The 27,812-nt window shown below is 38.8% G+C and overlaps 2 protein-coding genes and 3 pseudogenes across 3 annotated transcripts in view; 1 reads left to right on the top strand and 4 right to left on the bottom strand.

Annotated features, from left to right (window-relative positions):
- Window positions 1-4,560: 4,560 nt before the first annotated feature.
- LOC137115735 (5S ribosomal RNA) lies at window positions 4,561-4,679 on the bottom strand (annotated as a pseudogene).
- Window positions 4,680-4,930: 251 nt separating this feature from the next.
- On the bottom strand, window positions 4,931-5,049 carry LOC137115734 (5S ribosomal RNA; annotated as a pseudogene).
- A 251-nt stretch (window positions 5,050-5,300) lies between these two features.
- On the bottom strand, window positions 5,301-5,419 carry LOC137115733 (5S ribosomal RNA; annotated as a pseudogene).
- A 4,724-nt stretch (window positions 5,420-10,143) lies between these two features.
- LOC137115692 (gap junction alpha-5 protein-like) lies at window positions 10,144-19,417 on the top strand. Its single transcript, XM_067495459.1, has 2 exons — window positions 10,144-18,660; window positions 19,206-19,417. The coding sequence occupies exons 1-2, from the start codon at window positions 17,175-17,177 to the stop codon at window positions 19,415-19,417; spliced, it is 1,698 nt and encodes a 565-aa protein (XP_067351560.1). The 5' UTR covers window positions 10,144-17,174.
- The window catches only part of LOC137115698 (transcription regulator protein BACH2-like), a 65,968-nt gene continuing 57,282 nt past the window's right edge, over window positions 19,127-27,812 (bottom strand). For both annotated transcript variants that reach the window (XM_067495477.1, XM_067495476.1), the window contains one exon: window positions 19,127-27,720. In XM_067495477.1, the coding sequence (XP_067351578.1) occupies window positions 27,289-27,720 (432 nt within the window). In that variant the 3' untranslated portion in view covers window positions 19,127-27,288. The remainder of the gene's footprint in view (window positions 27,721-27,812) is intronic.

The following is a 27,812-nucleotide window of genomic DNA, read 5'->3' as shown; positions in this document are numbered from 1 at the left end:
TGATCCGTCCACCTTTTGCAATGCTCGAAGAAAACTCTTCTTTCAGGCCCATTATTCGGCCCATATAAGTTTATGATTCTATAAGTTGCACCACAATACACAACCTCTACTACCAACAGTCGACCATCCTCATCTTGAAATATTTCTGTTATATTTTGGAAGATTCCTGGCTTTATAAACATTGCTACACCAGCTGAGTTGTTCAAGGAAAGCGAGAAAAACAAGTCTCCCTTCCAGAAGGATTTAATATTTTCAATCATAGATAAGGACCATCTACACTCCTGAACACATAAAATGTCACATCTCATATCTTCACACATCCCTCGTATTCTATGAAGGTTTTTCATCCCTTGTAAATTTTGAGAGTGCAATAACATGTTAAAGGGGGGAAAAAAAACTCACTTTCTAACATATTTCTTCTCCTTTGCTCTGTTCCCTCTCCCAGGCCCTCCCAGCTTATCCTGCTGCGACCTTTTCCTGATATGCTTCACACACCGAAAATCCATGTCCGAATCAGAGTCCCTATCCCCTATCTGAGGGGCTGTGCTAACATCAGTCTCAATGTATCCACTCGGGGTGGGAGCTAAGTCATTACAGGAGAAGAGCCCTGGCGAAAAGCCGACCAGCATGTCCCGCCGAGCCTCATCGAGGTGCCCCACCGTGTCTTCCCTCAACTCATGCACCACTGCATCCATACTGGACCCTAGCACAGCACTGTTTCCTTTCCATACTTCCTCTTGAGCCAAAACATCAGAAAGCTGTGTTTCCTTAATTATCTCTTCTCTTGGCCCCGCCATAGTTCCCACCTCACTCCCTATTTCCAGGTCTTGCTCTTCCTCCATCTCGCCCCCCCGATCCTCACTGTACGAGGTATGGGCCCTGCATTCCTCCCCCCCCTCCTTCCTCTCCCCATCCTCCTCCCTCTCCCCATCCCTTTCCCCACTGCATTCAACCTGACACTCACACTCATCCACCAGGTTGTGGCACAGTACACATCTTGGCACCATTCTAGTACACTCTCTTGCATAATGGCCTTGTTTGTCACATTTAAAACACACAAAGTCCGGGCAGTCTCTTACTATGTGGCCTTGCTGCAAACACAATCTACAAACTTTCACCTGGTTATTGTGTATGACTCTGAAATATTCAGGGCCAGTAGCAGTCAAGAACTTTGTGGAATACGGCAAGGATTGCACAGTCTCAGTAAATTTAACTTTGACATACCTCGTGCCATCCGCCACATCAGTCCCTGGCCACATTCTTCTTTTTATCGCAGAGATTGCTCTCACCCCCCACACGTCCAGTTTTTCCAGAATCTCCTCGTCCTTGATATAAGCCGGCAAATTAAGAAAGGAGACCACCAGCTCATCCGTTGCCAGGGACTTAACCATGACAACCGCCCTCCCCACCTTGAACCCATCCAAAAGCCTCTTTTGCCAGCTGCACTCTTCACTGTTATTTCAAACTTATTCTGCCCTGTTTCCCGTAGCGCGTGTATTCCTCCACATATATCCTTGAGTGCCCTTAACAACTCCATGGTCTTGAGTTTCTCCTCTCCCAGGACTTCCGCCATAACAGTGAGAGCCCTCTCATATACTGGACTTCTCATTCCGGAGCCAGTGTCCAGCTCTGTCTGTTCACTCCCTTCTCTTCGCATTGCGCCTCGAGAGCGATGCTCCACTTCGGCTCCTCTCTCCAGCAGTCTTCCGGTTACTACCACACGTCCTCCCATCGTCGTCACCATTTCATTCTCTGATACTGGACGGCCCAAGAGCTGTCCTCCTGTTGATTCCCGGATTTCTCCTCCTTGTGCTCCGTTCACCAGATCACCTCTCGCTTGCTCTGGCCACCTCCTCCTCTCTTCGCCATCTCTTACTTTGGCCGTCACAGCTCCGCGCGTTACCTCAGCCATTCGTGCTCCCCTCTCCGCGTCGCCTTCCATTCAGAAAGGCACACGCTAGACTGCAAGCACTGTTCTTCACAGCACTTAAAAACCAAAAATCCAAAAAAAGAAGGCGCCCCCGACCAGACCAAGTCCGCCGGGGGGACATTAAAGCACAAAGAAACCCAAAATCCACTATTTAGATAGGCAAGAGAGGAAAACAAAACATGAAAAAGTACTCCGAATGAGTGCCAGCTTGCACACAGTTCAATCACTGCAGCACAATCTCTCAGCAAAACCACACCTCCTTCACCAACCAATCGGGCGCTTCGAGAGCAGTGTGGCCGTAAGCTGCATTTGATATCATCAACAGCTCCTAAAAACGCTGGAGAAACAGAATGCATGACACTCGCTAAGAAGAAGATAAATGTGGCAAAGTACTAAAACGGTACCGGTCTAGTAGTAAAGAAGCACGATGGTTGACAAACCAATAAAGCAGCAAAACAGCAATGAAAGAACAAAATTTGATGAAAATATAGAACAATTTCTATGAATAAATAGGCAGTAACACCAGCTTGTGCAAAATCCAGGATCGAGATGTTCCAACAGAATGATATTTATTTTAAACGAAAGAAAGTGTCAAACAAAACATGACACTACAACTCAGGGCGACCCAAGGCCAACATAATAAACAAAATTTGCCATTTCCCACAGAAAGTGCTAGCTAGCCCGATAGAAATAAACAAACCAAAAGACAGTCGCTAACCCTAACTCCCTAATGTGAAAACAAGAGAAAACAATCAAAAGAAAATGGCAGTCCACCCCTACAGATTTAATACTATTTACAAAATATACAATTTATAAACAAAACCACGGCACAAAACCTAACAATTCAAAAATGCTAAATAAGGTTTGGAAACCAAGAACAGCAAACAGGTGCTGATGCCAGAAAGAGCCTCGCTAGCTGTTGGGAACCGTACTTTTAAAACTCCAGCAAGTGTAGGATGGACCAATCAGCTTCCTGTACTGCCCCCCAATCCGGCCAATCAGGCAGGGCACCTATAAGAACAAGAAAATAAAAACAACACATATGGCCAGGACCGTAACATGGTCTACTAGTAATGAAGCACGATGGTTGGCAAACCAATAAAGTAGCAAAACAGCAATGAAAGAACAAAATTTGATGAAAATATAGAACAATTTCTATGAATAAATAGGCAGTAACACCAGCTTGTGCTGCCCGTAAACCCAAGCAAAAAAGCTTACAGCACCTGGTATTCCCAGGCGGTCTTCCTACCAAGTACTAACCAGGCCCGGCTCTATTTGGCTGCCGAGATCGGACGAGATCGGGCGCTTCTTTTTTTTTTATCTTTTTATTATTAAAAATACACTTTACAAAAAGAAATTAGGTATATACAGAGATAAGTCAACAAAACATTACATCCATAGTTCTTTCAACTAAATTAAACAACTTAAAGCAAGATCTATTTCTCTAAAGTAAATACATATATTTATAAATATAGGGGGATAACCATAACCACACATTGTAAACATGTCATATATCTATCTATCTATATATATCCATATATACCCATATATATCTATATATCCATACACATACATACACACATACATACATATATATATATATACACATATATACATATACATACATACACACATACATACACATACATACACACACATACATATATATATATACATATATATATACACACATACACATATACACATACATACATATATAAACACATATATATACATATATACATACATACATACATACATACAAATACATATACAATAATAGGTCAGTAAAATTCACCCAAAATCAAAATGCAATCTACCCTCCCCATCTAACACACATAAATCATTTTTAACCCCCCATTTAATGAGAAACCCCTCATTATCAACTGAAAACAGAATACTCAAATAATGTGACACCATATTTTGAAAAATCAACACCCTCTTCATCTTTTTCCCATCATACAATGCATAATTCCTGGCTATATACACAACATGACGAGCTACACTCAACAAGAAATTCACTAACCCCACATTTATTTTTGTATGTCCCTTCTCTAACCCAAAACACCACACCCAATCCCATGCCTCACCTTCCAAACCAGTCACCTTACACTTATTTTTTAATAAACTTTTTACCCAATTCCTGAATTTTTGTGTGACCGCACAGTACAACAACAAGTGATTAAAGTCTTCATCCTCCATCCCGCAGACCGCACATGTTCTCACATATGTGTGCTTACTGATCTGGTGTAGGACGACAGAGACAAGCACTCTCCTGTGACGCAGTCTGAAATTTGAATTAGCTATCGCAGGGGGGAGCCATTTATCATGCATATTAGTCCAGATTGTAGAAGTGGATCGGGTAGGGAACACATGAGACCATGAGGACTTTGCTGTGGGCTGTTTGAATATTTTGTCAATTAGAACCTTGTATCAAAATTTTGACTGGAAATCTTTAAATTCCCTATTTTGAGATCACAGGAGAGTGAAAAATCAATTCTGCCATCCCCCACCAGCTCACCGTCTGCTTCCTGCAACTTCTCCCTCCATTCCAGTGGAAATATAGAACAATTTCTATGAATAAATAGGCAGTAACACCAGCTTGTGCTGCCCGTAAACCCAAGCAAAAAAGCTTACAGCACCTGGTATTCCCAGGCGGTCTTCCTACCAAGTACTACCCAGGCCCGGCTCTTTTTGGCTGCCGAGATCGGACGAGATCGGGCGCTTAGAGAGCAGTGTGGCCGTAAGCTGCATTTGATATCATCAACAGCTCTTAAAAACGCTGGAGAAGCAGAATGCATGACACTTGCTAAGAAGAAGATAAATGTGGCAAAGTACTAAAACGGTACCGGTCTAGTAGTAAAGAAGCACGATGGTTGACAAACCAATAAAGCAGCAAAACAGCAATGAAAGAACAAAATTTGATGAAAATATAGAACAATTTCTATGAATAAATAGGCAGTAACACCAGCTTGTGCTGCCCGTAAACCCAAGCAAAAAAGCTTACAGCACCTGGTATTCCCAGGCGGTCTTCCTACCAAGTACTACCCAGGCCCGGCTCTATTTGGCTGCCGAGATCGGACGAGATCGGGCGCTTAGAGAGCAGTGTGGCCGTAAGCTGCATTTGACATCATCAACAGCTCTTAAAAACGCTGGAGAAGCAGAATGCATGACACTTGCTAAGAAGAAGATAAATGTGGCAAAGTACTAAAACGGTACCGGTCTAGTAGTAAAGAAGCACGATGGTTGACAAACCAATAAAGCAGCAAAACAGCAATGAAAGAACAAAATTTGATGAAAATATAGAACAATTTCTATGAATAAATAGGCAGTAACACCAGCTTGTGCTGCCCGTAAACCCAAGCAAAAAAGCTTACAGCACCTGGTATTCCCAGGCGGTCTTCCTACCAAGTACTACCCAGGCCCGGCTCTATTTGGCTGCCGAGATCGGACGAGATCGGGCGCTTAGAGAGCAGTGTGGCCGTAAGCTGCATTCGATATCATCAACAGCTCTTAAAAACGCCGGAGAAGCAGAATGCATGACACTCGCTAAGAAGAAGATATATGTGGCAAAGTACAAAGTACTATAACTGTACTGGTCTACTAGTAAGGAAGCACGATGTTTAACAATCCAATAAAGTAGCAAAACAGCAATGAAAGACCAAAGATTGATGACAATATAGAACAATTTCTATAAATATTTAACCCTAACCTTAATCAGTCGAAACCAATGTCTAACCCTAAAGACTCTGAAACTGTTGCCTAAACTCCAACTAGCCCTGATGTCGCTCACCCTCGTCCCCTAACCCTAACCACTCCGTCTTCATGCCTAATCCCAACCAGTTGGAACCCACTCAGCACTGACAGAAACACTGTAATGGAAACAGCGGACAATCCTCCTCCCATCAGAGGCATCCAAACGTCTACCAGCTCAACAAACAACTGTCTCAGGACCTTCTGGGTACTGTCTTTTATGCTAGTCTCAAAACAAGAAAATTATTCAACTCAAAGTCTATCTGATTCCAAAACAACACAGCTGTCTTAGGGCCTCCTGGGGGCTGTCTTTAATGTTAATCTCAACCCAAAAAACTATTCAACTGTAAGTCTATCTGACTCTAAAACAGCACAGCTGTCTCAGGGCCTCCTGGGGGCTGTCTTTAAACTTAGTTTCAACACAAAAAAATCCCACCAAAAATCTACTCAACTCAACTCAAAGGTAAGTGTCTCTCCATACAGCTGTCTCAGGGTCTCCTGGGGGCTGTCTTAAATCTGGAGAGTCTCCTCAACTATTGGACAACTGCTCTTCAAACCAATGTTACTGACCAGCCTGCAAACATCGACTTGAGAACCAGTGAAACTTCATCAAAAACTGCATCAAAAACTGCATCAGAGACTTGACCACTCCCACAACAAACTCATCAAAAATCTACCAAAAATCAAGGACACAATGCCATATTTTCATTAGGAAGACAGCACACAGTATCAGGGAACCAGAGTGACAAGCGTCTGCCCATGCCATGCCTTTGACTCTCTACTCCAAACCGCCCAGTCGATGGACGAAGCGGGGAGAGTCATCGAGATAAATTCATTTCACCTAACCCTAACCCATCTCGGGTAGGCTTTATTATTATTAATAGATAACAAAGGCTAAAATAATAAAGAAACTAGGAAACACACACTTTGGGAATTGGAATTTAATGAACACATAGACATTAGGTCAAGACAGACCACAACATGTCAAATTAGGTCAAGCTGGACAGACCTGTAAAAAACAGACAAAAATAGATTAAAGTCAAATTAGACAAAAATGGGAAAATGAATAAAAAGAGAGAAAAAGGGAAGTCAAAAAAGGACTCCACCCACTTACCTTATAAAAGCAGGGACCTGGAGGGACAGAAGTGCAGCTCAGCCTCAGCCTGATGAAGGAGAAAAATCCTCCGAAACGTTGCAACAGAGGTATGAGCCAGATAAGCTAAGCATGCTAAGGCCGAGACATGGCCATTGTTCATTTTTGTCTGGATTCTGTGTTCGAACAATTTTTGAAGTGTGTTACTGTGGTCCCGTGAGAGCCTTATTTTTTAGGGGATTAAACAGCCCAATTTTTCTCAGGGAGGGGAACCCAAAACTTGGGATCAGGGATGTCTGGGGGGAGGGATGCACTCTGGGAATAAGGGACAGTGTCATGGCCACTGCCACGAACCCTAATTTGGGTCTTTTTCTATTTGTTCCTAACACGCCCATGCCTGAACTGTTACCCACTGCGTGGAAGTTCCTGGGGTGTGTCCTGACCTCCACTCATACCCGCTGTGTGGAAGTCCTGAGCGAGGAGTCCTGACCTTTGCCCTGACCCTAAGGCCCTAACCCTAACCCTAACCATCTCCGGTAGGCTTTATTAATAAATAACAAAGGCCAACCGAAAAAACAAACAGGAAACAACACACCTTTTAAAACTCAATTTTATTTGACAGGCACAAACAAAGGCAAAACAGACAATTAAAAAAAACAATTCAAATTAGGTCAAATTAAACAAAACTGGGAATGTGAAACAGAAAAAAAAAGGTAGTCCAAAAAGACTCCACCCACTTACCTTATAAAAGCAGGGACCTACAGGCACAGAAGTGCAGCTCAGCCTCAGCCTGATGAAGGAGAAACATCCTCTGAAATGTTGCAAAAGAGGCATGAGCAAAATAACCCAAGCATGCTAAGGCCAAGATGGCAAATCAAATTTAAAATTAATTTTCGTCTGGATTTTGTGTTTGAAGCCTAATTGTTAATTTTGTTTGGTTTTTTTTTGCTTTGGAGGTGTGTTGGATAATAGCCTAATTTAATTATATATTTCTTTATTTGTTATTTTTTTCCTCAGGGAGGGGGAACCCAAAACTTGGGATCAGGGATGTCTGGGGGGAGGGATGCACTCTGGGAATCAGGGACCAGGGATTATGGCCAGTGCCACGAATTCTAATTTGGGTCTTTTTTTATTTGTTCCTAAGCCTAACCCCCCAATAATCCTAACCCTAACAGAAACACTCTTCTGGAAATGGCTGAAAATCCTTCTCCCATCAGGGACATCCAAACGTCTACCAGCTCAACAAACATCTGTCTCAGGGCCTCCTGGGGGCTGTTCCTAACCTTAGTCTCAACATAAAAAAATCTACTCAACTCCAAGATAACAGTCTCTTTTCATACAGCTGTCTCAGGGTCTTCTGGGGACTGTCCTGTAATCTGGAGAATCTCCTCAACAATTGGACAGCTGCTCTTAAAACCATCGTTATTGGCCAGGCTGCAAACATCAACTTTAGAACAATGAGAGATTATACCACTCCTACAAAAGACTCATCCAAAAATCATTCAAAAACCAAGGACACAATGTCATCTTTTCAGCAGGAAAAGATGAATCTGCTCCAAATCGCCCAGTCAACGAACGAAGCGGTGAGAGTCATCAAGATAAATTCATTTTACCTAACCCCCTTTTTTATTACATGGCTGGCATTCAGTTCAAGCCACAGTTTTACAATGTAATCCAAGATGGACGCGCTCACAGTGGCAGAGAGCAGAAAGAACATGGATTAAGAAATTGGGCACATTACAACCTGGTGGACTGAATGAGAGATGGTGTTGAGCTAGTTGTATGTGTTGATGGCCAGTGCATTAAATTTGAAAATTATATTTTCCTTTGATTTCCTAACCCTATTATAAAATTGATATGCTTAGAACATGTATATATCCTTAATATGTATACCTACCCTGTACTTTCCCATCCCCATCCCAACTGTTATTTCTTTTATGATTATACCCTTTCTGCTCATCATCACTACCCCTCCTCACTTCTCCAACCGCGATGCACCTTCACAAGCAAACATACACTATACATAGGTTCACCGTATCTCACACTGTTACGATGTTATGCTTTGTATTCTGTTATTTGTACTGTTTTTTATTGTCTGTTTGTTTGTTTTGGTGAATAAAAATAAATACATTTAAATCAAATTTGTTTTGATTCTGACAAGGATTAAATATAATTTTGGAACTACTGAATGAATGTTGAAAACTGACTATATTCATATTTGCTTTAAATGGGTGATCTTTTTTTCCCTCTAACTGTTAGATGACTACAAGAACGCAGCTCTGTTCACTAAACCAGCTAACTATACTGTACCTTAAGCCTCCCTGAGGACTCTGCTGACCCCCCCTGGCAACTTCCAGAAATGCAACACAGCCCAGACAATTATTTCTCAAGCAGCAGCAGTTAGTTGAGTGTTCTAACAGGAAGCATTAGACAACTGCTCACCATGGTATACCATGATAAGCTTTGCTTGCTCCAAATTAGACTTTGCTGTAAACTTTAGATGATATAGTTTGAGTTTATTATAACATGGGTATATCTAACTGCACATTAAAAATACAACTCTAAAGCCTGATGCACCTGCAACAGTACACAGAGAGAGACACAACTACACAAAAAGTAAAAGGTTAAAAATGTTTAACAACGGTATCAAATGCTTGTGCAGATCATTATTATTTTTATACTTTTGCTTTTGTTTATTCTCCTTTTGTTTTTGCCATTTTGGTGAAATCCTTAGCCACACCAACACAGCAGCCCTGAACAAAACAAGTTCTTCATCATAGGTTGCTCTGGCAGTCAGCCTATGTATCATAGCCAGACATACAAGCCACAAGTGAGTGGCCAATCCGAAGCCATTTTTTGGGTTGACTGATAGATATGTTTGACAATAAATTAGCTGGAACATTGGTGGGCATGTTTGCAATGCCACCCACAACTGGGTTAGATGCTCCCTTTATTTCTAGTCTTTAATCTAAGCTAGGCTATTTACCTCCCAGCTGAAGACACAAATTTAACACACACCTACTCTAGACTGATATCAAAAATTGTTTCTCATTGTCAGGAAGAAACTATATTTGTGCTGGATTGTTCCCTAAAGGGCATAATTTCTTCTAAATATTAAATGGGGCTTCAGAACTCAAAATACTTTCAGTGTTCTGTTGCCTTTCCACTAGGTGACCCAGCTTTTCTTTAAGACGCTGTCAACTCAGTTGGTGTGTTGGTATGAGAAGAAGGTTGTAGAAGTGGAACAACAGGCAGAGCTCTGGGTCAAGCAGAAAGCTGCTGCTGGAAGAGGAACTTCAGAGGCTAAAGACCAATGAGAAATAACATTTTCACTTTAATCCACAGATAAAAACTTTGCCAGCAGCAAATATAGAAAATAAAAAAATTATCAATAAGAAACACACATCTATGTTAAAGAAGCAAAGGTACATATTGTCACAGTGGAAAAAGCAATGAGGCAATATAGCTTTCTTTGTTGTTCTTTCTTTCTATGCAGTGGAACTTTGTCTTAAAAAGAGGCTGAAGTAACATTTAATGACAAATACAAAGGCTATGTTCACATTACAGCTGAAGTAAGCCAAATCTGATTTTATTGTCCACAAGTGACTTTGATCAGATTGTTTTTCACAAAGGTGAGGACAAGCCACAGTCTTATATAAACATAAGCAACAGAAATGTAAGTCAATAGAGAGACGACAAAGTTTCAGATGTCTTGGACATGTATGGAGAAGCTTTTGTCCAAATTAATCTGGGGGGAAAATATAACAACACAATTTGTGTGTGATAATTTTTGACATGTTTTGTAACTGTAAAAACTATTTGTGTACAAGTTAAATAATTTGCAAATTACCTAACCCTAACCCTTACTATAAAAATTAAATACAAATGTCTACTTATTGATCAAAATTCATATCTAAAAGGGCTGAAAAGCCTCACAGTTGGCTATGTTTTTACATATGCTGTTTGCTGCAGTCCTGTCATCTGTGAGATTTGTCTGTGTTTAGTGATTTTTCTGTATTTGAATGATTTACGGTTTTCCCTCAGCTCCAGCTCACAGGCTCATGCTTTCAGACTGCTTATTGTTCCATTGTGTTTGTGCTTGACTTTCTCGAGCTCAGCAAAAAAGTGTTTCATAGTGTTTGTTAAGTTAGTCCATATATGACCATTATGGTCATTAATTCATCACAGGTTCTTTGTCAACATGCAGCTCAATACAATTAATCTTACATCCACAATTTTGTAATCAACAAACATTTTTAAACCCTTTTAGCTACAAACTAAAAGTTTTGATCAATGTTAAAGACATTTACTTTCATTATACCAGTCCTGGACTTAATTTTGTATTGTCTTCTTTCACCAACTTCACCTTCTGTCCTGGGCTTTTATTAGGTAGCCACTCTCCACCACTTCCTGTCCTATAGTTATTTCGGCCACTTCACTCACCTCATTAGCTATGACTGTTTTCACATATTCCGCTGCCTATTTAGATCCAACTCTTCCATGCCAGATCCTTGCTGTCTTCTCCCTGATTAAACTCCCAGCCTTCTGCCTCTCTCTGACTCTTGCTTTTGGACTCTGTTGCCTATATTGCTCTCTAACACGCTCAGTTCGATTAATTGTTTACCCCTGCTTTTGGTTATTGGTTCATATGTATACACTCTGTTTTGGCCCTCTGGTACCTTCCCATTTAGTGTCTCTTTTTTCCCATCGTATCTCGACCTGGTGTTTTGTTAGTGGTTATTGTTTGCCGTTTTATTTAGTTTATTTGGTTAATACCTCATTTGTGTTTCATTCGCTTTTTGTGTTTTTCTTTGTTATTCAAATTATAATTTTACTGGTCCCAGCTCACATTTGTTTCCCATCTTATGTATGGTTTTTTGTGCTTTGGTTATTTAGTAGCTCTAATCTCAGGGCTCGTATTTTTGTTCATAATCTCTAGCCCCGTGTGTGTGTTTTAATGTCACCAGTCCAGTTAGCTTGTGCCCAGTTGCCTTGTTTTCTCCATTCATTTAACTCCCCTAGTTATTGTACATATGCCTTGTTTAGTTTTAGTTCAACAGCTCTGTCCTGATTAAAGTCCCTTACTCTAATATTACAGTAGTGTTCAGTGTTTGTGTCGTCTGTTAAGTCTCTAGTCGCTTGCCCTCCTGTCTGTATTGGTTTTCTTCCGAGTTAATTTGTACACAAGACCTGACATTTACATTTAGTTTTGACAGTGACAATATTTGTGCATCAGTTTACATGTACACAATTATTATTTACAGTTACAGATTTGTGTGCGGACACAGAAATACAAATCCTAGCATAGACACACAAGTCTGAGTATACGGACATCAATCTGAGCACATACTGTAGCATAAATTGAGACACAGTTACAGAACTCTCAACACGTGCATATAAATAAAGCTACAATATCACTCCCATATGTACTCAGGACTGCTAAAGTGTTTTCACAGGAACTAGATTTATGCCCCTTATAAACATGAGTATTAACTATCAACATAAAAACATCAAATATGTAAAAAAAAAAAAAAGGCCTGAGCATTAAGGAGAATAATGTGAATGTAGCAAAAAAAGAGATAATTTTGTGACTACAATGTGAAATAATATGATATTTGAGCAAAATTGGCAACAAAAGTTAGAAAGTTAAGCCTAACCCTTCATAACACCGGCCAAAAATTCATGTTTATTTACTCTTTAAAAAGAAATAGTTACCTTACTACTACTAAAAGTAATTGAGTATCATTAGCAACATTTACCAAAGGCCAGATACCAACATGGTAGTAAATTAAAATCAATGGATCTTTAGATTATAATTACTCATGCTCTACTGTATTTGCAGCTCTGTAGCTGGGAAAATTTTAGCTAATAATGCCGTAATTAATTTAAAAGCTGTACAAACTTGACATGAAACACCCAATAATTTCACACTGTCTGGAAGCTATTTTGTAATAATGCATCAATTTATTGATGCATTATTACCTGGCACCTGGCTGTTAAATGTAGTAATGGAGCAAATGTACGTTATATAAATAGTAGTTATGTTTCACTATTCATCAGGACAAGAAGAAGCAGTAACTGGTTTGACTACAGACAGACTGGACAATGTCACGCCCACAGAGCTCAGCTGTCAATCAATCTGTGAGGCGGAGCTCCACATGAAGCAGACCTTGGTTGTGTAACCCAATGATCCTGGTGTGACATCTGGCATTTAGCCTCAGCAACCACAGCAGTAACTTCTGAAGGGAAAATCAAATCAATGTTCCATTGACTCTGTCAGAGCACGATGGAAATCTAATTAAAGGCCCTCCAGGCACAGCTGGTCATTTTATGCAGCCAAGCACCAGGGTTCCTGAATCCAGCCAGTAATATGTACTATTGCTTTACTCTAAGCTCTGGGGGTGGGGGTCTGTGAGCCTGAGCTACATAGTGTCAGCACTGATATGCTAAAATCTCATGCCTATGTCGTGCTATTGTTAAACTGTTTTCTGACATGCAGCAATGCATTCTGGTCTTGACTTATTGGCCTACTCATCACATTAGATACAATTAATATATAAACTGTAAAAAAACAAAAAACTAAAAATATTCCCCAGTTCAAAGGCACACTGTGACTTTGCTCATCTCTATTTCTCGTTTGTATGTTTATATTAACAATAGATCATAGAACTGTGTATATTGTTAAAAGTGAATGAATACAATAACTAACATTAATAGAAAAAAGAGTATCTTTATGAAATTTAAAGGTGTGCTGTGCTAAGTTGTGCTGACCTCAGGTGCATTCATTCACTTTTTTGAACATTTGGTATTTTCTCATTTGATAAGGAGGTTCTAGTGCAGTTATGGCTGTAGGATGCTACTTTGGATTTTTGCTGGTGTTAACAATGCATTATTTCAAATTAATATGTAGTAAACATCAACACATAAATGGTAAATGGTCTGGACTTATATAGCACTTTTGTACCTATATGTAATCAAAGCACGTTACTCTGCTTCTCATTCACCCATTTACACTCACACTCACACACCAATGCAAGAGCTGCTATGCAACACTCACCAGGAGCAACTAAGTTGGGGTTCAGTGTCTTGCTCAAGGACATTTTAACATGTGACCAGAGGAGCCGGGGATCAAACCAACAACTGCGGGATTGGTGAACGACCACTTTACCTGTGCCAAATAAAACTGTACATACTACACATTTCAGGTTTTGCAACACATTCCTGATGAATTTAACTTTCATCTGACCTGATTTTTGTGTCCACTTTTACCTGATGTTTAGTCTCCACCAGCTTAAGAGAAACAAAGTATCCTCCAGTGGACACAGAACAGACATAATATATGTTCATATATATTCATTTAGAAGTCCTATGACCATATCTGTAATGCCCATATTTTGCTGTACTCTGGGTAGTGACTGTTTAGAGCTTCACCAAGCGACATCATGGCTTTACAGAAACCAAAACCAACAACTGTGCTCACTGACTGTCTCTGTCAACCTGTGCAATAATTTAATTCTGTTCCATCCAATATTTAAACTTTGGACAGAGCCAGACTAGATGTTTGCCCATACTTCCAGTCTTTATGCTTAGCTGGCCTAACTGTGTCTTTAATACTTTGTACACATTTACAACTTTAATCTCATTTTTTTTTCTCAGTCTCTGTTAAAAAAGTAAATGTTTTCAGGAAATAAAGATACACAAAAAGCATGTTTCTCATTGTTTGACTTCTGCTTAATGTTGGTATTTCTAACTAATCCAAATCAGGCCAAACCCTGTCATGATCTATTGCTCTTTTTTTCATTATGGAGTGGACTCCACATGAAAACTTGTACAGTGAATGAATTTACACAGCAGGGATGCCAGGCATTCATGCATGCCTGACTTACCCCCACCTCTAAAAGCTGTGTGAAGATAGCAGGTAGGATCTGATTTGTAAAACCACGTTCTCTGGATGAGAAAGAAGGTCTGAGGTGAGCTGAGTTAACGTCTCCCTGCTGGCTTAGTTATATCTTTACATTGATGACACAGGAAGCAGGTCCAGTGCAAAATAGCCAACCATAAACAAATATCACCTCTCTCTCTGTCAGAGAGGGCGATATTGATGGCTTTGGTTGGAGTTGGCACTGCTGGCCTGGGAGAGGGGAGGTGGGTGGAAGGCATTGTCCCGTCAGGAGGCGATCGATGCTCACATCCTGTGAACCCTGCATGTAACACAGGAGAGTACTCCTAATCCACAGGCAGGCAAAGTACACACAGATACACAGAGAGAGGGAAAGACAGAGGGATACAAAGGGATGTGGACTAGAGTTTTGTGAAAGAATTTCCAAACACCTCCATGGGGTAGCCACAGAGACACAGCCAGTTCCTGGGAAGTGTCTATAGACATGATGAAGTGGATTAAGAAGCAAAGAGGGAACCCATACCAGTGATATGTAAGTGTTGCTGAAAGTAAGTGGTGTAATGTCATTGACATTGCTCCATGAAGAACTCTGTGAGACCGTCCATATATGTCATGCTATTGGATATTGTTGTTAGTATTTTGAAGGACAGTAATGACTGCAAAGCAGAATACACGTGCAATAGAATTAGCATATTATTTGACTGCACAGACCAATTTTATTTTCTGCATAATTCTTTCTGTATCAACATGAACTGCCTGATGGGTCCACACAGCAAATGCACTAAGTGATATCCCCATAACATGTTTCTCAAGTTAAAAAAAAAGAGCAGCTATCAGTGAAACAACAAAACCTCTGGAACTGAATAACAGTAGCCATGGTGATATACTGGGATTATATTAAATCAAATGTCTTTATTTAATTTGTCGAACATATGGACAAAAACATAACTTGTTATGTACTTTCTCAGCTACAGTAGTTAAAGAAATCAGATTAAACACTGTGTAGAACTCTATGATTTGAGCTTACCATAAAATCTAGAATAGAATTTATAACCTTGCTTCTTACATATAAAACTCTGAACGATCAAGCTCCATCCTATATAGACATCATAGTACCATATCATCCCAGTAGACCACTTCGATCTCATAATGCAGGCCTAGTTGTAGTTCCCAGAATTTCCAAAGAATGGGAGGCAGAGCCTTTAGCTATCCTCTCCAGTGGAACAAGCTCCCAGTATTGATTCAAACTTTTAAGTCTAGGTGTAAAACCTTCCTCTTTAAGAAAGCTTATAGTTAGTTATAGTTATGCTGCTATAGGCTTAGACTGCTGGGGGACCCACCCCCCGATCCACTGAGCTCCTTTCCTCCTCTTGTCCCTCTCTCCTCTCCTCTTAACCCACAATTGTCATCACTGTATGAGATTAACTTTGTGTGTTCCGTCTCCCGTAGTTGTCTTTCTCCTTTTTTTTACCCTTCTCTCTGTCCCTTTTCACAGGTGTCCGCGGCTTTGGAGCTGTGTTTTTTTTTTCAGTGCGCAGCTACTGGTCCTACCAACCTGCCCGATGCTTGGTTGTTGCTTTTTGGTGCTCTTTTCTTTTCTCTCTCCACTTTCCACTCACCACAACCGGTCAAGGCAGTGGGCTGCCCACCCTGAGCCTGGTTCTGCTGGATGTTTCTTCCTTTAAAGGGAGTTTTTCCACTCCACTGTTGCCTAGGGCTTTCTCAAGGGGGAATTGCTGGGTTCTTTCTATACATCTTTATAGTCTTGACTTTATACTGATTAATTTGTTGTGAATTGGTGCTATATAAATAAAGTTGTATTGAATTGAAGACTGTTTTCCAGAACATAATCAATTCAATTTACATTTTTTTTGTAACAAATACAATAAAATAAACAAAGACAAATAAAAAACAATAAATGTATTCTACTAGCGAGTATCATGTGTGTCTCAAAAGTCTGATACTTTTCTTTTCCACAGAGCTTCATTGTTATTTAAAAATAGTTAGCAACCTCTGCAGGAGAACGGCATGAACAAACACAGTAGGGTTTTTTGTCTCAATCCCCCATCCACAGTCCTGTTGCCTTCAATAGGAACCAGGGGGATGTTCTTTAGACATTGCTGGGCTTTAATCTTGGCTATATTTTCTTGGTCACTAGTTCTGACAATCAGGATAAAAATTGGTCAATTTGCACAACAAACACATCTACTAGTGAGATTGCTGTTGCTCCTATTTACTGTTTATGTTCCAGGAAGCTGTTGCCAATCTGGTTAAAATGTCACCTCTTTATAACCTAAGTGATTACACCTAAAACAACTAAATGTCTAGCCTTTCTGTTGTTTCTTATCTTGTCGAATGTGTTTTTGGATAAAGTGTGATGTATAATCACTATGAATAATCACTATAATGGCTTCTCTAGCATGTAGTCTGCCTTTATAGAGCTAATCATTGCATGCTGTGTCCCCACAGTTTGAGGACATGTGGCAGTGAAGAAGATCATGGGTGACTGGAACCTGCTGGGCAGCATCCTAGAAGAGGTCCACATTCATTCAACCATTGTGGGAAAAATCTGGCTTACCATACTCTTCATCTTCCGCATGCTGATCTTGGGAGCAGCTGCTGAAGATGTGTGGGATGATGAGCAGTCCGAATTTGTCTGCAACACTGACCAGCCAGGTTGCAAGGCAGTTTGCTATGATCGTGCCTTCCCCATCTCCCTCATTCGCTTCTGGGTCCTGCAGGTCATCTTTGTGTCTGCGCCCTCACTTGTGTACATGGGCCATGCTCTCTATTGTATTCGAGCCCTGGAGAAGGAACGCCACCGCAGAAGAATCCAGCTGAAGGAGGAGCTGGATGAGGCTGAGCTGGCTCTGGAAGAACATAAGCGCATGGAGCGGGAGCTGAGGAGGCTGGATGAGCAGAAGAAGGTAAAGAAGGCACCTCTCAGAGGCTCTCTGTTGAGAACCTACATCATTCATATCCTTACACGCTCTGTGGTGGAGGTTGGCTTCATCCTGGGCCAGTATATACTCTATGGTGTCCACCTGGAGCCCCTCTATAGGTGTGAGAGGCTGCCCTGTCCCAACAGTGTAGACTGTTACATCTCCAGGCCTACGGAGAAGACCATCTTCATGGTCTTTATGATTGCCATTGCTGGGGTGTCACTTTTCCTTAACATTCTGGAAATATCTCACCTGGGCATCAGGAGAATCAAACAGACACTGTATGGAGAGAGGTACACAGAGGATGACAGCTTGATTTATAAGTCCAAGAAGAAGTCTATCCAACAGCTTTGTGTGCAGAGCAATTTATCACCTCACAATGGGCCTTTGACTCAGACCTTCAAAGTGATTCCTGATGTGGACATGAAGCCTCCTTATTACAGCTCTGGGCTCAAACCCAACCAGGATGCACCACACAACAGTTTTGCTTATCTTGGACACAGTCAGATGAGCTATATCTGCCCCCAACCTAGGTTGCAAACCAGGTCTGGCCCAAACTGTCCGATCCAAGCCTCCCAAACCCATGAAGGTCTAGAGAGCCACACATGCATAGTAGACCAGCATCCAGCATGGGCGTCTGCTGTGTCTAATGTGGAAACACTAAGCCATCAGGAAGACACCCATGAGAGTCTATCCCATCACCCAAGCCAACTAAAAGCTCTGCTCAGTACTATCAGGGACCACAATGAAGACGAGCGAAGGGAGTCTGTGGGGAGTGAGGTCCTGATCCACAACCCCAGGAAGCCCAGCTTCATGATGAGACCACCATCTGAGAGCTTGTCCTCCATCAGTGGCTCTACAAGCCAGTCCTTACATACCTCAGAGGAGTCAGATGAACTGGGCTCTCTGCAGGGAGACATGCCCATGATGCCACCTGCTGGAGGCAGAAGAATGTCAATGGCAAGTAAAAAGCAAAATTTTCACCTGTGCTTGAGTCACATTCATTACCAGTGCAAACCAGCCACAGACATGTGTTCCCCTGGTGAGAATAGCCAAACAATTTCTAGCTGACAATATAGATGTATCTGAACCACGGCTCACCCTACTGATCAATCAGAGAAAAGCAACAATAAAGTGCAGTTAGAGGGTCTCAGATTAAGAATAGCTTCAGTTAAACACTGTAGCTTTAAAAATATAAATAAAAATATTAAGTAATTAAACAATATGGACTGAATATTTGCCATTTCAACCCAATAATTAAAACAAAGTAAAATGGACAAGAGGTTTAACAGATAATAATTAATCTTTATCCTGACTCCTGCTGTGCTAAACTCTTTATCTCAATAGTTACATTAATTAAATTAATTAAAGAAAATCATAAAACCTCTGCACATAAAATAATTTTTGTAGGAAAATTAATGTATTTCATTATTAGTAATAGATTTATTCATCATTCTTTCTGCTGTTCCTTGAAGTGAAGCTACTTTTTGCCTTTAAATCATGTGCAAAAATTATCAGGTGGACCACTAAGCTGTGACATGGCTTCTAGGTATATTACAGTTTGTGATGTCTTCTTGTCTTCCTCAGAGTATGTTTCTGGATATCTCCTCCATCATGAAAAAGTGAAGAGATGTGCTAATATGGCCATGACCAGGAGCTGTGTTCCACAGTCCAGCAGGGCCAACAAACAGAAGAGAAATTGTATCAGTGATCCAGCCATCAACATTGATCCACTGCGCAAGTCACATGGGGCCAAAGGCAGCCTAACAGTTGGCCATGATGAGGCAGCCAGAGCCTAGTATGTTTTGGATTTAAAGCACTTTAGCTCAGCCACATGTAGGTACTAACAGGAAATAACTGAGGACATCTCTCCATGTGTTGACTGATTTTTTTTTTTGAAAGATTGAGCATTAACCACACAAAGAATAATGGAGAAAACTCAGAGAATATGCTTCTATAGCATGAACTTTAAAACCAAAAAATATTTTTTCTAAGTCAAAGACTATTAGAATCGGTGTACAGCTGTTTATACACAGTCATCTCCTGAGAAAATATAATGCTTTTAATTATATATTTAAAGATTAAACGCTTCTTAACAAAACAACTTCCAAAGATTTTGTCAACAGATATTTTATCAAAATCCACAAACCAACACCAAACATTAGAATTCTCATGCTTTTATTTATCAACAAAAATTGCCTAGACAAAAATGCTTTTTGTTCTTAATTTAAAACCTTTTACATATCAAAGAAACAAAACATGTTGCACAATATTTACAAAAAAACCTAAACAAAACCCAGGTCATTTCAACATTCAAAGATAAAAAATGAAATTCAAAAGGCTGAATCTGCATATAACAGTCATGTTTCAGGTACTCAAAAAAGGACTTGTGAAAAATGGCTCACCAAAATCTACAAATACAATGATGTAACCACTATAAAAAGTTAGAAACAATGTCACTGAAACTTTCTACATGTCTATCATACAGTTCTAACCCATAAGAAGAGGTATACTGAATCATCAAGGTAGATAAGCATTAAGAGTTGTTCAACAGAGGTTTTAAAGAGCCTTATAAATCACTACTGAGAGTCAAGTGGGCCTGATTTACACATTGTGTAAAAAAATTGGATCAAATAAGTACTTCCTTAGTCTGCCACCATGCGTTGTACTAGCAAATTGAAGGCATTTGATTCCACTACTACTGACATCCAAAAAAGAAAGCTCATCATTGATCAAAACTGCTCAACATTTGAACATTGACAGTTTGACCTCCTGTACATTAATGCTGCCTTCAGAGATGCTGGAATGTTGGAAACTTTATAGCTATTCAGTTTTTCAGAACAATGTGATGTCATGTTAACATTGCAGCACAAACTGTGGACTGTGTGGTTGTCAACTGCTCCATGTTACATGGCTACATGCTAAGACACTATCACACTAATCAGAAACAGAATATTGAAGATAGATTTATAGGACCACACCAATGGGTTTTACTTATATTACTGATGGATTTCTAAACTGGAGGTTTTTTTGGCTTTGCATAGGCAGCATTTGCTTTTTATTTCTTTCAGTGCAGTCAAAGTGCAGAGACTCCAAACCTCTGTCATAGTGAACATCATGTACATTTTTACAGTTATCAGAGTTTTGGTTCAATGAATGCAGACTGAAAAATCTGCATTGGACTGCTACTCTGGCAACAATGCAACTTTGACAGCATCAATAACATCACAAATCAAACCCAAGCAGATTTCAAATCTCCAGTTTGTATTGAACTTGAATGTAATTCTGAGTGTACTTTAAAGGATGCTTAGCAATCATAAGAAGTATACAATATGTGGCCAGTAAGGCTAAAATACAAATTGGAGCAGTCCTTTAAAAACTAGTGCCTGCATTTTGTATAAAAATTGCACTGGCTTCACATATTCTCTGTGCTTACATGTCAAGTAATACTGCTACTGATACAACTGCTTCTGAATGCATATGGAAGAGGATTAGAGCTGCTGATATCTGAGATTGATGTCAACATTTTTAATATTGTATTGGAAACTGTCAGACTTTTGTTTCTAAATTTACTCCTGACCTTTTTCTAGTATTATTTTAGTTATAAGTCATAATTATTGATCTAATCTTTTTTTCCATACCTTAGTACTGTGAAGTGCCTAGAAAATGTAGAACGCCCAAATTCAGTATATTTGATTCTTCACATCTCTGAAGTTCAGTCATTATTAAACTTCATTAAACAAGCACCATGTTTCATTTGCATTTTAGCATGAAGGAAAACCAGAGGGAACATGCCTACTTAAAAAGCCAAAGCAAGACACAAATTCATTTAATGGCATTTACTCATTTGTCAGTTGGAAAAAATATATGCTGCAAAAATGCAAAGTTTTAAAATATTTTCTTTAGCCCATTTTTGCACCTTTTTAGTGTAGAATAGATTAAATGCTACAGAAGGATGCAATGCTTCACTCTGATGTTCACAAAAGAGTAGTTTCCGTAATTATTTTTGTTTTATTACAGAAACATATATGATTATTTACAATAACTTAATTTAGTAAATTGTTTATGTTTTATTCCAAGGGGACACTTCAATGTAGTGCTCCAGAATTGTCAATATTAAATAAATAAATAAATCATATGAATAAATAAATAGGAAGAAATAATGTATCAATTAAACTGTAAAATAAAAATGGTCCAATATAAAAAATGTGGAAACAAGAAGAATCAATACTAAATAATATCAAGCATTAACAATTATGATAAATAATGTTTATTATTGATGTTTATTAATGATCATTTTGAAATGTTATGCTGTTCTTTCAGACCAACAGTGAATTGAAAATTGTTTTAAAACTCTTCTAATTTCATGGTTATCTTCCATATTAACATTTTTTTTTTATTTAATAGCGAATACTTTAGGGCTCCATATTTTCGGGGCGGGGTTACACTTTCTCACTTTAATCTCAGAGGGCTCAGAAGGGGACACATCCATATTAGTGTAATTTCAAATGAAAATCCTTTTCCCTTCCCCTGGCTAGTTATGGCCTCTGTAACCTCTAAGGGCAAGACACTGTAGCTGCACTTGTCAGATTCCTATTTTTCTCACGTAAACACTTACGTAACTTTAAGAAAAAGATTTATCCACTTTTCTCCTCAAATTAATCCTCATATCTTAAATTTTTACAAAGCAATAAAAGAACAGATAATTCACAAAATTGTAAACATACACACAGCCCATTAAATTCAAATGTTACAACCTAAGTACATGTGTGACTTGTAAATCAAAACATATTTTTCATGAGTTTTTCAAAAAACAATCAAAAAACATCCATTAACAAATCAAGTCTAAGAAAACATAAACTACGTTTTACATCTATTTCTTCTACACCCTACCCTGACCTGGGAAACCAAGACTCCAAATCAATAAATTAACAATTTTACATTCAGAAATTAAGTGTATGAAAATCAGCTGTGCAGAGTTCTTCAATGTACTCTTAGTGTCAAGTACATTCTGATTAGATCATCATTGGTCAAGTCCATTGACAGTGTTCTGTGGTGATATTGTGGTTGTGACTGGCTCATGGCCATGGCTTGTACAGTAACTATCCCACATCTTACATCTTACAAAATCAAGTGAGGAAACGTTTTATTATTTACCCAGTGCTTGATCAATTCAAGTGCATTGAAATATTATTATGAAAGTTTCAAAATTAGTGTTTGTGATCTTCCTGATTGACCTAAAGGTGACCTAACCCTCATCCAGAGGTTCAAAAGAAGCTCACACACTTTCAGTGTTTGAATGCCCTAATCATGCTCTAACATGAAGCGGACAGTGCAGTGGCGGAGTGCTTGGTGGCAGCGGCAACCACAGCCACGTGCCTTACCATTGACTTTTCAACAGCAGATGAATTTGCCAACTCCCTAAATCGATAACACGCCACTGTGTTTGTTTGAAACTTTTAACTTCATACCATACACTGTTAGTGATACTGGGATACTGCAAGTTAGTATTGATCATTTTGCTTATTGTCTTGATGATGAGTGAATCTGAAAATGTAGGTGTCTTACACCAACATACTGTACCAAATACTTTTAGTGAGTATATTTGTCTTACAATATGAGAAAATTGCAGCTTAATACATGATTACCATAGGTAGAAACATTAAATGCTTAGTACTTCAAAGAAAAGTGGGTCAAAAGAGCACTTATGATTTTTTTAAGCTGTGTTAACATTTTAGCCCATTTAACATGTATCATTACTGCCAACAGTTTTCAAGAGAATAGTGTTATTTCCTTTCTACCTTTTAGGTAGTAAGTTTTCATTAATGTGACTCAGAATCAAGAATATATGATTATTCAAGTTACGGAGTCAGCTAACCTGCTCATCAGCAAATAATTCTGACATTCATTCCATTTGCCATTTTAGTTGTGGCTTTTAAGTAACACTTTAAAAGGATCAGTATTTTCAAATACTGTAATCACTATGAAATAAACCCAAAGGACTTCCATAAAAGACCATGTAACATGGGACTAATTGTACAGAAACAAAGAGAACATTCTAAGACAGAGCACACAATGAAAGCTCAGTCACTTACAAACCAAATTTCCAACAAAAGAAAAAGGGATACTGCGTAAAATGCAAGTGAAAGAAACGGTAAACAAATTAAAACCTCTTTGTTTATAAATGTCATAGAGACCATGTTTAAAATGTTAAAACTGAGTTTGATTTTGAAAACAATAATTTTTAATTTGATGGTACAGTTCAAGTAAGTTGTGACAAGGGCCTGTTCACCACTGTACTACTGCATTACCTGATTTTTTTAACAAGACTTCACATATTTGGGAACTCCTTTGTCATATTTTTTGCTTCAAAATATGCCGAATGTTGTGAGTGGGTGAGAGGCCACTTTACTAACTACTAAATTACTAAATGTAATTAGAGAGAGTGTAGTAAGACCCTTTACACAGTGTCCATCATTTCCAAAGAAATTTTAAAATTTTGACTCTTCAGACCACAGGACAGTTTCCACTTCATCTCAGCTCATTTGAAATGAGCTCAGGCTCAGAGAAGGCAGCAGTGTCTGGATCTTGTTTATGTATGGTTGCTTCTTTGCATGGGAGAGTTTAAACTTACAATTAACTATGTTCAGTGACAATAGTTTCCAGAGGCGTTTCTGAGCATGTGCAGAATCATGTCGGTTTTTCATGCAGTGCTGCCTGAGGGCCAGAAGATCAGTCACTGACTATTGGTTTTTAGCATTGCAGTTGTATACAGAGATTAATCTATTAATGATGCAATGTACAATAGATGATAAAATCCACACATTATCTGGGATATCACATTGCAAAACATTATTCTGAAGGCATTAAACATGCACTTTTTCACAGCCAACCTTTGTTCCTTGTTTCTGAAAGATTCAGCATAACATTAGGTTTATGTGTGTTTTTTTATTTAGGTATTAGACAGCATTTTGTATTCCATTCCATTCAATTTTACTAGAATTTTACACAGTGTCCTGACGTTTCTAAAAATTAGCTTTATATTAATCGTATTTGTAATTTATTTCTAGTGTAATTTCATAGTTTTTTGTTTGTGTTTTTATAAAGTGACTTTTTAAGTCACTTTGACATTATAGTGTCAAATAGGATAACATTCATAGTAACCCTCATATAATAATTCTGAAATAAAACTAAAGAACTTTCCCAGAAAGAACTATATAATTTAGTAGTAATTGTACAAAACAAAAACACAGTTACTTGATTAAAAGTTTTAGGGAATAACCAAAAGATCCTGTAAAAGTAGCATATTGGAGACTGTATGTGTGTAGTCTTGATGACTGGGAAATGACTGTGGCTGTGTGCAAAAAAAGGTTATAAATACATTTGTTGGGACCTTTATTCATTATATAAGATTTGCTGTCATTTGTGCTTGACTGTGATTTACTAGTCCAAAACTGACATTTTGTTTGTTTTAGTAAATAAACATAACATTATCAGTTAATAACTGATTTTTTTTCAAGTTTTAATTTTTAGTATATTACCAAATCATATAGTTCTTTATGGCAGGAACTTGCCAGTTCCTTGTTAAGAATTTCTTGGGAAACCAGGAACCATAAAATAAAACATCACCCAGTTTGACAAAAAAGACAGAAAGTGTTCAGTCAAGGTTTGCATCCCCTTATTTTGAAATGGCAAAAAGACTAAAACAAATATTTTAAAATATTATATTAAATATTTAAACATTAAATTGAATGCACATTCAACTAGTAATTGTTCCTACATCATAAATTAATTAAAGTTAATTTTGAATTAATTAATCCAGGGGGATGCACCATTTTCCCCAGATATACATTTTCAATGTATTTTTCAATGTGAGGGGATGCAAACTTAATCCTAAATCTAACATAATAATGACGCACTTTCAGGTAGTAGAAATGTCCCTTTATCATCAGAAGTACCAAAAATGGTCAAGAATTTTTTTTTTAAAAGTTTAGTAATTTTAGTAAACTAATAAAAATCATATCAATGCAAAATTACTCTTGATAAATTATTTCAGAATTCAGAAAAATTCATTTCTAATCAAGGAACAATTGTTCTACTTGAATTTGCATTAAATATTATGTTGATGAAAAATGTCTTTGTTTTACTCTTTCAAGATAAGGGTGTGCAAACTTTTGCACCCAACAACCTGTCAAGGTTCATCAGCTCTCAACTTACATGCACACTGATTTTACACCAATTAATTACTCAAATCAACAGATACACATTGCAGCTTTGGAAAATGGTCATCAGAAATGTGAACTAACACTGGTATGCTGTCTACGTGGAAGTCCAGTGAGGCTTTGGACTGAAGTGCCTATGTCAATGTGTTTGTTCATATTCAGTGTCAGGTTTGACCTCTTGGAGGTGCTGGGCAGTGCTTTAACTATGTAATGTACTTCTGTCTGTCTAATCACAGATATGAAAAAGGCAGAAGAGAAACATGTAAAAACATCCATCTGAGTACAGGAATAAAAAGAAAAGTGAAGTTTGACAAAAGAAACTTTGCATAATGAGAGCTAATTTACAAATACGCACCTTTGGTAACATTTTACTTTAGAGTCCTGTTGTCACTTAACAATTACCTAATCACTTGATAGGTCATATGATTAAGGAATTTTTCTAAAGGATTAGTGCAACATTTTGAAGAATATACACCACAACATAAATACCACCAGGTGGTTTTATAGTAGTGGTTAATTGTCTATTTGTCTTCTGTTTTGGAAAAACTTAAGATCTATTTTATATATATGTATTCAGTATGTTAACAGATGGAGTCAACCATTCACACTGACATTCACACCTATGCAATTTAGTCTTATTAACCTAATATGCATATCTTTGGATGTGGAAAGAAACCATTCGTAGAAAACCCATCCGAGCAAAGGGAGAACATGCAAGAGAACTCCACACAGAAAGGCTGCAGCCAGCCGGGATTCAAACTGATGGCCTTCTAACTGTGAGGCGGTAGTGTTAACCACTTTACCAATGTGCTCCCCAAATATAAACACAAGCATAAAAAGTCTAATAATGCTGTAGTCAGATAACTGATCAGAAAAAAAATTCCTTTGTCAAGAACTACTGTAGTTTCAGCAATTAACCAAAATGTCTGGTCATGTCACAATAAAATAAAGTTTAAAGTTACCAATAACACTTTTCAGCTAGTTGTTTTCCCCCGCTTCAAGTTGTTTCTTTGCTAACCACATTCTGTTTCCAGCTTTTTGTTGTGGTGCAGTATCTCCCAAATAAAGCAAATACCTGCATCTATTCCTATATAGAACCAGAATTGACAGATAAAAAAATGAACACTGACTTATTTCTTAAGTGTAATTATTAAGATTATACAGGACTGTAAAGTAAAGTGCATGTACATGTTGACAAGGACATTACTGAATATTCTGTGGAATTCCTGAGTTTAACCTCCCATTAAAAACACGAGAGAGGCAGGGAAGCTGAGAGAAAGAGAGTCAGGATGAAAGAGCGTGAGGAGGAAAAAGAAAGCTGCCAGTGCTTTTTTTTGTACCAGTCCAAAAATATCTTTTGAACAGTATTGCTGATAATCATCAATTCCAAATTTCAAATATCAAGGTGTAGACAAGATGTATGTCAGAGACCAGTTTGTCACCAGACTCTAAGTACAGTCCTGTCTTTTCTGTTCCTCTGTTGTGCATTTCTCAGTCATTTCCTGACAGAAATCCACCGTTACAGTGGGGCTACATACTTCCTCAGGGGACCCAAGCACCAGTGGATGCTCCTCCTGCCCCAGACATGACACCTCCACACTACACTGTCTTTCCTCTAGCCCCTGCTGACTGAGACCCACATCAGACACACAGACGGCCTCACTTTGTTTCAGCACAGGTGACCTGGGCCGGCATGGGTCCTTGTCAGAAGGTGATGATGGGTTGGAAGTGAGGTCGATGCTGGTAGAAATGGGAGGTGGCTGGTTGCCCTGCACCTCCCTACATACTTGCTGGGAGAGGAAGGAGAGGTTCTGCCACAGCTCAGACATACAAATCTTCAGCTGGTTGCGCTCACTCAGCAGCTTCTCCTTCTCACACACCTGAATTTATAAGATTGGTATTAGTATCATCAGGTCAGCACAGAGGAGGTACTGTGGTTTTCTTTTTTTTTATCTTCATACTTCCAGTTAAT

This window comes from Channa argus, unplaced genomic scaffold (genome assembly GCF_033026475.1).
Source record: "Channa argus isolate prfri unplaced genomic scaffold, Channa argus male v1.0 Contig023, whole genome shotgun sequence".
NCBI lineage: Eukaryota > Metazoa > Chordata > Actinopteri > Anabantiformes > Channidae > Channa > Channa argus.
Note: the sequence above shows the minus strand (reverse complement) of the source record. Positions and strands in the feature narration are given on the sequence as shown.